General features: G+C 30.8%; 1 protein-coding gene and 1 long non-coding RNA gene across 2 annotated transcripts; both read left to right on the top strand.

Annotated features, from left to right (window-relative positions):
- The first annotated feature begins 3,883 nt into the window (after window positions 1-3,883).
- LOC136417421 (uncharacterized) lies at window positions 3,884-6,594 on the top strand. Its single transcript, XR_010752808.1, has 3 exons — window positions 3,884-4,094; window positions 5,654-6,333; window positions 6,393-6,594. It is a non-coding gene; the product is annotated as an uncharacterized lncRNA (long non-coding RNA).
- A 3,063-nt stretch (window positions 6,595-9,657) lies between these two features.
- Window positions 9,658-11,750, top strand: LOC136417520 (phospholipase A1-like). Its single transcript, XM_066403238.1, has 5 exons — window positions 9,658-9,757; window positions 10,533-10,796; window positions 10,849-11,142; window positions 11,194-11,403; window positions 11,456-11,750. Exons 1-5 carry the CDS (start codon window positions 9,700-9,702, stop codon window positions 11,674-11,676), a joined length of 1,047 nt encoding a protein of 348 aa, XP_066259335.1. The 5' UTR covers window positions 9,658-9,699; the 3' UTR covers window positions 11,677-11,750.
- Window positions 11,751-11,925: the final 175 nt, after the last annotated feature.

Raw genomic sequence — 11,925 nt, 5'->3', positions numbered from 1 at the left:
GTGTCTATTCTCAGTGGCTCAAAAATCCTCACCGCATTTATTTGGTAAGACGTTGCTAACAAAAAGGCTTTGATCCGTCCAAAGAATCTAATAGGATAGGTCGTGGTCTACTTCTTCTCCATTCACCATTATCTGAATGATAATGTTAACTCGTTTATCCAGGTGAAGTTTTGACAAACTTTCCAGATTCCGAATTTTAAAATCGTGATATTTGTCCCCTTTCAGAATTCTCGGAATACCTGACTTATCAATATTTCATGCTTGTCTTATTAAATTGTATGGATTTTGGTTAAAGTATTGTAATACTGCAGCTGTATTATTTTTTATTCGATCTCTTCGTTATATTCCTTGCCCTCTTCAATCACAAAATGCGTTTTCATTTTCTCTTAACATCCTCTCTAGCCTTGCAAACATTTTTCGTTCTAGAATTTGACACTCAGGATATCTTTCTTGGTATAAACTAACAGTTCTTTTAGAATTTTTAATTGCTTCTCCATAAATTATTAACATGTCCATTTTTTCCACATGAGAATCAATTTTTAACTTTTCTCCTTCAAAATTTATTCTAATACATTCTAACACGTTTTAATGACAATTTAAAACCGTGGAAATCTGAGTCTAACAAACTGGATATAAGAATAAATTAAGGCCAAGTTGATATTTCTGTACATATTTTTGCGAGAGTTCCTAAGACATTTCTGCTTATAACTTTTAAACTATAACCCATAAGAAAAACTTTCTTTATCAAAAATTGTGTGGAAAAATAAGATCAATTTGGGTATGTTTCTATGAAAAATATCATTTATGACGTCCTAACTCGCTACTCCGACATTTTAAAAACGAATTTTTTAGGTCGAAATGGAGGTCATCCACCTCCATTAAAGACCCATAGTTCACATTTTTCAAATTACTTTCCGTTTCCATAAAATAGGTACAGAGGCATCGAGTTTGAGACACCTTGTAAATTCACTCACAATAAAAACTGAAGTGGGCAAAGAAACTGATAGCACAAAAGATTCAAATTGCTGAGCTTGTAACTACTTATATGAACTCGAATTTTGTTCGTGGCCTTAGTAAGTTTCGAAAAAACGCATAGTAATGAGGGGAAGAACTGTTTTATCAACCACTTTCGCTGTGTTGACTTTCCTGCAGTTTGGTAAGAGTCTAATGAAATTTTAATACGGAATTTAAATCGGTGCATTTTAACTAAAACTTTAGAAATTAGATAGAATTATTCATGAGGAAATATTCTTACATTATTAAAATTACATTGATGTCGCACTATGCTAAGGACAACATGTTAAAATCATAAAACTGTACATGGGAAGATAAGTTTTGAATTCATTAAAAAGTCGAAACTTTTGTGTTTGGGGTGAAATTCACAGTTTTGCCAATTTCTTGAAAACAACGTTAATTGGGCACGTTCATACGCACTCTAAACCCTAAATTTCTACTAAATAGTCTAGAGTAAAAAATTCCGAGAGATAAGAATATCGTTCACAGCTAAAAACACCAAAAAAATTAAAATATCAAAGAAATAATGAAAAATTATTTTAAAAACTATGATATTTGCCTTAGTTGGAACGGTAGATATGAAAGCCGTTTATATTCGTTTAAACAATTATTTTGATATGATAGCATTATGGTATAAAGTTGCAGACTCGTTTGAATAGCTTGAAAATTTAGGCGTAGTGCAAAAAACAGTTTAATTTTATATTTCTCTAGAAACTTTCAAATTTGAATTTGGTAAAAAGTAAGAAATTACGAAACTTTTTCATTTGTAGTTTTTCTGTTTGAAGAATAAGAGTAAATTTTTAAACTTTTTTATTTGAATGTAATTTTTTGTCGCTTTTTAAGCAGAACCTGAAGGCAAAATCAAAAACACTTAAATTTATGAGCATTCATAAACAAAAAAGTTGCATATGATCTTTACTTTATGTACGACACTGTACTGATTTTAAAAATAAACAACTTTCAGCAAATATTAAGCCTATAAAACATATACAGTAAAAGTCAACAAAACAAATTTTCATTATACGCATTTTTATTATATCTTCATTCTTGATATCTTCTCGGTTCTTCCAAATTGTAGAAACAGTCGAATGCGATAAATGCGACTCATTTGCAATGGTATTGTTCCTTTCACCTGCTTCAAGTCTGGAAATTATTATAACTTTCTACTCAATGGGTAAAATTTTTCTTTTTTTTAAAGTAATTTTTTAAAACACATCGAAATTAGACTACCGCAAATACGCTGAATACATACAATGAACACAATTCTTCTTTTTTTTTGTTATATATACTTTTATATATTGTATATATATATATATATATTTTTTTTTAATTCTAATTTATAGTATATGTTTAGTTCTCGTTCATAATTTAAGAATTTTCCTGATAATTTCTATTTTCTAAACACTCTTTTATAAAAAATACACTAAAAATCAATTTCTTTGAGCCATTTACCGACACAAAACGTAAATGAAAATATCGACACAATAAATTCAGATTCGATGGCTTAAATCAACAAACCTCTTTGTCGCAGTTTTAATTACTCAGTATTGGTAAATGGCTAAAAGAAATTAATTTTTTATGTATTCATGGTAATTACAATATAAAATCGACATTGCTAGCATTCAATTAGACATGTCGCAAAAAGAAACCGAAACTTATAAAAAAACGGTATTTTAGCAGCTTTACACACAGATCGCAAAAAAATCATACATACATAACATAGATGTGTCAAATATATATGTATGTATATTGAAAACAAATTTTCTGGGATTTCTCTGTAAAGACGCTAAAGGTAATACTTTTTTAAAACTATCGGTCACTCTTTGAATTCTTTAAAAAAATCTTGAAACCAAACTTTTCAAAGAATGCCCGCAATATCGACTTCATACTACAATTACTATACTATATGCCGTAGCGTCGTTATACTCGGCTAGCAAACCACTAAAAATGTCTTTTTTACGAACGTAAAAATGACTTCGTCGTTACTACGAACGTTGTAATAGACAAACTTTTTTACAATGAGCTAAATGCAAATCCAACCAAATTTTCGTTTGAATTTCTGTCGCTATGTGCGACTTACCGTTATAACTGACGTCGTTATTCGCGACTTTCACTGTAATTCTTAGCTGAAACAAATACAGTTGAACTTCCGTAACTTGAATTTCAAGGGCCGCCAACATTCATTCGAGTTATAGAAAGTTCAAGTTAGAGAAAAAATAAAATTTTAATTTTAAATGAAAGTTTTATTAACATAAGAGTAAAAGAACACAAGGAACATGACATGTGCATGACTGCAGCCTCTTTATATAAGCTATACTATTATCAAGAGTTATATTAAATAATCAGTAATTGAACTTTACCGAACAATTTTGCTGTTAGTACTTTCAAAAAAGTTTTTAATATTATTTAGCAAAAAATAAACGAAATTATTGCGTTCACTCATAATTAAAAAGTTTTTTAGTACTTCAATTGCACTTCGCGCTTCTTGACGAGACAGTTTAGCCATTTCAACTTCCTCGATGCCATCATGTACTTCAAATAGAAATTCTTGTTCTTCGGTTGAAGAAAAAGCTTCATTAACACTATCAATAATGTCTATCAGTCAGAATTGAATTATTATGATATCTTAATCAGCATTTAAAAAATTTTGTACTGAACCATTATCTATTGCGTATATTAATCCAGTTTTTGAATAGGCTTTCAATATTATTTTCAATATATAAATCTGCGTTAGAAATTAATTTGCGACACAATTCTGACAATGGAAAGTCGTCCTTCACATTATCTTCATCACTTGAGAATTCTCCAAAATTTACCTTTTTAAAGCAATTCTGGATAGTTTTCTCTGTAATATCGTTCGGCCACATCGACTGTGCAACTTTTACGCAATCACATAGATCAATTCTAGATTGTACCTAATTGAATCGATCGTATCAATCCAACAATGTAATTATGATTCATCGTTTATAATGATCCTTAAAGTTTTTTATAATGCCCTAATCAAGAAATTGCAGTTTTGATATCATGTTTGGTGGAAAAACCTTCAGTTCAATTACTTTAGGTTTGTCTTGAATTTGGGGGTGAGTAAAACAATTATCTATTAGAGATAAAACTTTTCCTTTTTATTTTATAAATTTACCGTCTATTTTCAGAAGCCATTTTTCAAAGATCCCTTCAGTCATCCAAGCTTTTTTGTTATTATAATAGTCCACTGGTAACCATTTCACTCCTTTGAAACATCTTGGTTTTGTTTCTTTTTCAACACAATTTTTAATTTTTCACTGCCGTCCATGTTTACTGCTAGTAAACAAGTTACTCTTTCATCACTGAATTTTCCACTATAGCATTTATCATTTTTTATAGCTAGTGTTTTCTCCGATAAGCATTTGAAAAAAAGTACGGTTTTATCAGTGTTGAAAATATTTTTTGCAGTCTAATGCGATAAAAATTGCTTTAGACCGCAAAATGGTTGACTTTCAAGTTTCAACACTATTTTTGTTCACAGCTGCACTCTCTTTCTTCTGAAGTATCCCATAACTTGATTCAAATAAGAAAAACATTAGAAAATTAGATATCTATGTAATGTAAATGGGTAATTATCTATGCTACATACCTTTTTTTAAATTGGTCAAGCCATCCACTGCTTGCTTTGATTTTTCCATCACCTAAGCTTCTTGCATATTGAAACTGGTAAGTTCTGTTGCGTGACAGACAGAAACTACTTGGAACAGCTGTATTCACAGTTTTTTGTGGCTTATTACGTTTGAATTTATTAAGATTAACACTTTCGCCAAATTCCACCATAGAAATACTATTTTTTATAATTGTTGATAAGGTACTCGCCGGAATTTCATATTATCTGTAATTAACTTGTTTTTCATTTTACTATCTACGCTTTAAAATTTTCGAGCTTTTGTTCAATTGTAAGGCACTTAAATTTTCATGAAAGCGCTATTTCAAATCATAAAAATAAAATGAAAATACTGAAAATTGGTAGTTATGAGCTCACCGAACATAAGTTATGTTCGCACGCCGTTAATATTTCTGAAGAGGGATTGCCCGAAGAGCCAAACCCTTTCGCTACCCTTTTCGATGTTATTCGTGAAAATTCGAATCATGAACGTTTTTGGGTTGTTGTGCATGTAATTTATTTTGTATTATAGAAACTTTCGACTTATGGAAGTTTGAGTTATAGATAAGAAATAACGTGGAAAGTACATTGAAGGGACAAGGGTCTATGAATTAATTCGAGTTATATAAATATCCGAATTATAGACTTTCGACCTATGGGAGTTTCACTTAAGCTGTATATGCCTATAAAATTCCTTAAACCGCAGTCTTTGATAAATTCGTCACTATGAGGGCAGAAACACCTTACTTACCATTTTGGCCTTAATCGCTAGTCTACAGTTAGGTGAGATTCTCCATTTTTTCTTCACTTCCTATTAACTTTTTCGTGGCATTATTTCACACTGAATATTCCTCATAATCATGGATTTATTCATATATTATTCATATTCTACACCTCAAGTAAAGCAAATAGTCACACTATGGAAAACTGAACTATGAGTGCATAAATATACTAAATATTGAGTAATAAAATAGGTTATTTTATGAGATACTGAATGTTTATCCTTAGGGACATCCGCAGCGGTTAACGTCGATGCAAGAACTATTATTGCTAATTACTGGGAATCAACATAAATAACATAGAAAATGGCATAAATCAACTCAAATTTTGGACAAACATCACTTCTGATGAAATCACAGTCATCCAGTATGTTTAATGAAACTAGATACAGCTTCAATCTTTCACAACCAGGAAATACTGAGTCTCTTGACATCAATTGAAGTTAAAAATCGTGATTCTTACTCACTGTTAAACAGGTTCTGGTAAATGTTTCGTATTAGAGAAAAGTCCTTTACTATTAAATCAACAACTAATGGTGAGTTGGTCCAGAACCTAACCAGAACATAACAAAAAAATACCATGATGGAGTAATAAAGAATACTCTGGCTATAAGTTGGCCTAGAATAGCCAGAACCGGGTATCTGGCTGCTGCAGGTGCCACGAAGAATATTGGAGAATTGGTGAGAGAGTTATTGTTCACAAGTCTTTTAATGGCTAACCTAACAGCATTACCTGATATCCATACAGTGTGTCATTCACTTGGAGCGCATATCGCCAACTTCATTGGACAAAAAGTGATTAATTTTTCAGGTGGGAAAAAACTGGGCAAAATAACTGATAGGTACATGAGTCAGATATAGATAGATAACTATCAAATTCTACTAGGGAAGCGTTAACCGAATAGAATAGTTAAGTATATACAAACTGTCTAGAAACCTTACTTAAATTACTCAGAATTTCCTTACAGAGTTAGTTCCAGCTGGCATACAATTCGGAAATAATCCATTTTCAAGAGGGCAGTTTACCCAGTATGACGTTATTGAAGTAAAGGCGTACCACACGGAAAAGGGGATTTTTGGTTCCCCCGGACTTCTTGGAAAACAGTATTTTTATGTTAATCTTGGAGGCCCTATTCAGAGACAATGTCTCTTGCAGAAACTGTTTACTCAGAAAGCTAATTGTGACTGAATCCGAATCATCAAAGCCTTTCTATATAAAAACTTAAGTCATATTTTAGTTTTATTTCCATTTTCTTTCAGTGATATGTAGCCACTCTCTTTCATGTGTATTCTTCAGCGAGAGTATAGAGACTACTAAATATGTATCCAGAACTTACGCCACAGATGTTTCTTATTTGCTTCAAGCGAACTCGAACAATAAAGCAGTTATTATGGGTGAAAATAACAATGGGACAAATTTTGGGGGAACATTTTATACGGATGCTACTGATTTCCTCGTCGGACCTTCTTATTGATACTCTTCTTATGCATCTAAAATTATGCTGATCAAGCATTGTTACGTCCGAATGCAAAAATTTACATGAAGGAGAAATCTGGGAAGGAACTGTTTTAATATGCAAATCTGGGATTTATAAGCGTCCCACATTATCTGGATAAACAGCAATGTGTGGTGATTTCTGCCTTTGATTATTCATACCCAAGAGAAAATGTTTATTTAGACGTACCTAAGTCCCTTTAAATTCTCTATTCAATGTTCGCTTGACTCTATTTCTATTCGTTGGAAGAATAATCTAGTCATTAAATACAATTAGCAATAAATCCGGCGCATTCCCAGAAAATTCAGTTTACAATGAAGACTTCTCTCTTAAAAGCAAAACTGAGTAACCTCGGTTTTCCCTTAAAAGTTTCATGAAATAAGAATTTCTAGAAACCAAGATTATCTTACTTAAAGTCCATGAAATTTTCATAAATGCTTCGATGTTTAAAAAATCTCTTCCAGATGTTTAAAATATATATTTGATGGACTCCAGAAGCGTCCATTAAAAACAACGGAAAATTAGGCTTTCAGATCCTCAAATATTTAACACTAATAATATTTTCGAGCATTCCAGATTATTCAAAGAAATATGACTTCCAAATCCTTGCTCCGTAGTATGTGTTTTTTTAAGTGAAACAAGATACTTTAAACCACTTATAGTGAATTAATAAGTGTTGACACACAAATGATTAGAACATGTATACTCGATTATTTTGTGTTTTTAGAGAAAATGTGTCCCTACAATTCTTTTTGGCGTTATAATACAAAACACTTTATTGATTTTGTAGAAATTAAAGAGTTATGATATTTGAGTTTATAAAGGGGACACATTGTAACAATCTTTCAAATTGTACACGGTATGCCAAAAGATTATCACGACGAATCCTAATTTTTTAAAAATTAACAGCTGTAAATGAAAGTGTTTAATAAAAGGACAAGAAGGGGAAGTGTTAAATAAAAATAATTCTGCAAATAATTGCATTGCAAGCCTGAATAATAAACATATTGTTATTGAAATTATGTTTAAATTAATAATATTTAACAGATCATTTGGTTAATCAACCAAAAGTGTCGAGACAATTTTCTAATTCCCAGAATTTGTTTTCGTTACGTCTAAAAATTTTTATCTGATACAAACAAAATCTTCCATGTAATAATTAAAGCTTTTCATAACTTAAAATCATTTATCATACACCTACAGATATTAACTACATAAAGAAAAATCTGTTTACTCATCCAAAATACAATCTCTTGAATATAATGAAATAAAATTAATCGCTAATCACAGTTCATCATTTGTATCTCTTAGGACGCAAAAATAAAAAAGAAATACGGTTTTTTTTATTGCAGTATGCAGCCCCAAAAAAGTCATGAAATTGCATTTTTGACAATCGCCAAATTGTTAAATTTATTTTTAATTAGTTAGTATGTTTCCATGTAATCTGATAAATGGAAAGAAATGTTTTCAAAGAACAGTTATTAATTTTTGTTCAGTAAATAGTTTTCCAGATATTTAACATTGAAATAATTGCTGATTTTAGCTTTCCCGGATATTTATTCTTTCTGAAATCTGAAAGTGGCTTATTTACATATTGCAAAATTTTAAAAAAACCTGTCAGAGAATGAGTCATTAACATCTACAGTTAATAATAATGCATCCGAATTACATCAATTATGTAGATATGGAAGTTTTCTTTGGTCGTATTGTCAGTAGTAATTAATGTGTATATATGCAACAAAACAGATAATGAATATATGTGCCCAGTATTTATATATATACCGGGTGACAACAGAACATAGTCCATCTTGAAGATTTTTTGCTATTTAACGTAAAAATTTGGAATTTGGACAACTTATATAAAACATTATGAATTTTTCTCCATAATTCTTCTATCGGTTTTACTGAAAGTGACCGCAATTTTTTATTTTTTAATGGAAACTTCTGTATTTTTTAACATTTTTCGGATCAGCAGATCATTTTACTGACCAACGATGGGAACAAATTGAAAACTTTTTAGAGAAATTAAGTATTCTTAATAACGAAACAGACATTTTCATAAATCGCCATTTTTGGTTCTCCTTGAGAGAAAAATCTAAACATGATTTTTTTCTTGTTGACTCATGTAAAACCTAATTATTTATATACATTTTAACTCCAGAAATTTCGTTAAAAAATTAACATAACAACCTAAAATCAAATAATTCTTAAATTAAATGAAAAACTTATTTTCATTAAAAATTTCCAAACTGACCGTATCGTAATTAAAATAATTTGCTGAATACAAACATTTCCAAAAATGCAGCGTCCAGGAAAGTTTGTAAAGTTGTCTTGTATAAAAGGCCCGAAAGCAAATTTATATATGAATAGCAACAAAGTGATAGAGCTTACTCACTTTCTGTTGTCTCCCTGTATATGGTGTGATAATGTAATAATGAGAATTTCAAAACCAAATAATCTAACACCCTGAAATTTCTTATTTATACATAAATTTATAAGTTTGTGTTTTTTGCTTGTTTAATAACTATAGCTGTTGGTACTTACTAGGAAAATATTATCAAGTAAAATCCTACCAAAAATACGAATTAACTTGTCAATTTAGGTGCTTGTTTAACAATTTTTTCAATAAAAACGTGTAAGCTGCGTTTTAAATGCTATGTTAACAAATCGATAAACTGATAAAAAATTATTGTTTTTAGCTCTAGAAAATAATATAAATATTATTACAGACGTTTATATCAACTCATTTCATAGAAATTTTTTAAAATATTAACTTACCATGAAAGGCAGAACAGTTTCCTTAAACGCTTTGACTGTAGTCACTCTTCTACACTTTGGTAAGTCTCAATTTTTAATATTAATTGGAGCAAAGAGATGTAAATTCTTTAGAATGAAACTATCGTTTTGAAGTTTCACAAATTGTTCCTCTTGTTGAATAATGTCTTAAAACGATAATTACTTTCGTTTTTACAAGTCTTAATTAAGATTTTTATTGTTTAAAATTTGTAAAAAAAAGTGTTGTATACAGGGTGAGTCATAGTTAAACCGTCACATGTAAATCATGCATTGGAAGTTTCATTTTAAGCAAGAAAATTCAAATAAAAATGTGTCCACAAAGGCTTACTAAGAGCGCTACAGTCCTTCAAAGATGGCCACCGGAAATTGATTTTTATTTTGTGTTTCTAAAACCATTTAAGATACATTTATAAATTTGTGTGCAAAAATTAAATTGAATCAAATGGTTGTTTAAAAATTTCAATTTTTCAAAATTATTATATTACTGATCTGGCAATTTTTTAAGAGGAAATCTGCTGGCGTACTCAGTTACTACTGAGTGCACATTACCGTCACAACTACCTCGGCTTACTAACGTTTCTACAATTCTTTCAAAGCTTTTTAAAATTATAGAAAACTTCCGAAACAGGTAGTTACGATTTTCTCATTATCAATTGCTGGAAAACCTTCAGAATCTTTTCTTACAGCATCGTATTAGCAGAACAGTTTACTACTATATTTGGTCATCTTGATTTCCTTAAGATACATCTATGTCACTGTTATTGTCCCTAAGGATTTCTGAATAAATTTAGCATTTTACCAACATTTTTCCTTCAGCTTTCACCGTCAGCATCACACTTCCGTCGCAAACCCAGTTCCTTGCAAATCTTTTCAATGCGGCTACAGAAAACATCAACCTAATTGCAGCCCAATTCAAATTTCGCACAGATCTTTCTACAGACGATATATCAATAATACAGTATTTACCTAATGGCACAAATACATTTTTCGTCTTATCAGACTTAATATCTGGATCCAACACAATGACCCTGGATTTTGGTACATCAATTGTTTTTATCATTCATGGATATACAGAATCCGGTATGTAGAATGAATCTGAATCACAGAGTCTTGCAAACTAATTCTATTTCAGGATATTTCCCATGGGTAAAAAATATGGCAAATGCCTACCATCAAATTGGAATCACCAATACTTTGGCTGTTAATTGGCCTAACCCAGCGGATCAAAACTATATCGGTTCAGCTAACGCAACCAAAAACGTGGGAGAATTAGTCGGAAAATGGTTATTCGATCTTCAAACGAGCGAAAATTTTAATTTCAGTGATGTTCATTTAGTTGGGCACTCTTTGGGAGCTCATGTATCTGGATTTATTGGAAAAACTATTTTTAATCTTACGGGGGGAATTAAAGTAGGGAGAATATCCGGTAAGTTTGCATGGTAAATGAAATTTTGGAAATTTTCTGAATTTTGAACAGGATTGGATGTGGCTGCCCCTCTCTTTGAATATCCAATAAAGGTTGATGATGCCGACAGACTCAGTTCTACAGATGCGGATTTCGTGGAAGCTTACCACACAAATAAAATGCTTCTGGGATATTTAAATCCAGTTGGCAGCCAAGATTTTTATTTAAATAATGGAGGTCCAATTCAGCCATTTTGCATCGACATTATCGTTACCACCGCAAGTAACTTCTTTAGTTTCAGCATTTGGGGCTTAGGTAAACATTTGATTTTTAGTGAATTGCAGTCATACGTTCTCTCATAAATTCTTTACCAAAAGCATTACAAACGATAAATATACTTCAAGAAAATGTGCATATAATCCCGTGGGATTTAATTACCTTCTTTGCTCACGTAACGAAGTTGTTATAATGGGGCAAAATAATAATGGAACAAACATATCGGGCGTGTTTTATGGTAATACTGATAGTAATGGAGATCCTGTCCCAATTGCATGAAATTTTGTATGGCCCACGAAGTTAAAAATAAATTGCAAGTATGATTAGTTAAAAACCAGCACAAGTAATAAAAAGCAAGAATAGAAAGAAAAATAAATATGTTTATAAAGTTTTAGTGTATTTGCTTCTAGAATATCACGCCTACATAGAATCATCTCATCAATCATCAACTCTCGCAGATTTCTTTGTTAAAGTAACTTACTTATGGAAGAGATAGATGAAACAATTTTTTTCGTCTTTTTTTAAGAC

This window comes from Euwallacea similis, chromosome 28 (assembly GCF_039881205.1).
Source record: "Euwallacea similis isolate ESF13 chromosome 28, ESF131.1, whole genome shotgun sequence".
Taxonomy (NCBI): domain Eukaryota; kingdom Metazoa; phylum Arthropoda; class Insecta; order Coleoptera; family Curculionidae; genus Euwallacea; species Euwallacea similis.
This window is presented reverse-complemented; position numbering and strand designations above follow the sequence as displayed.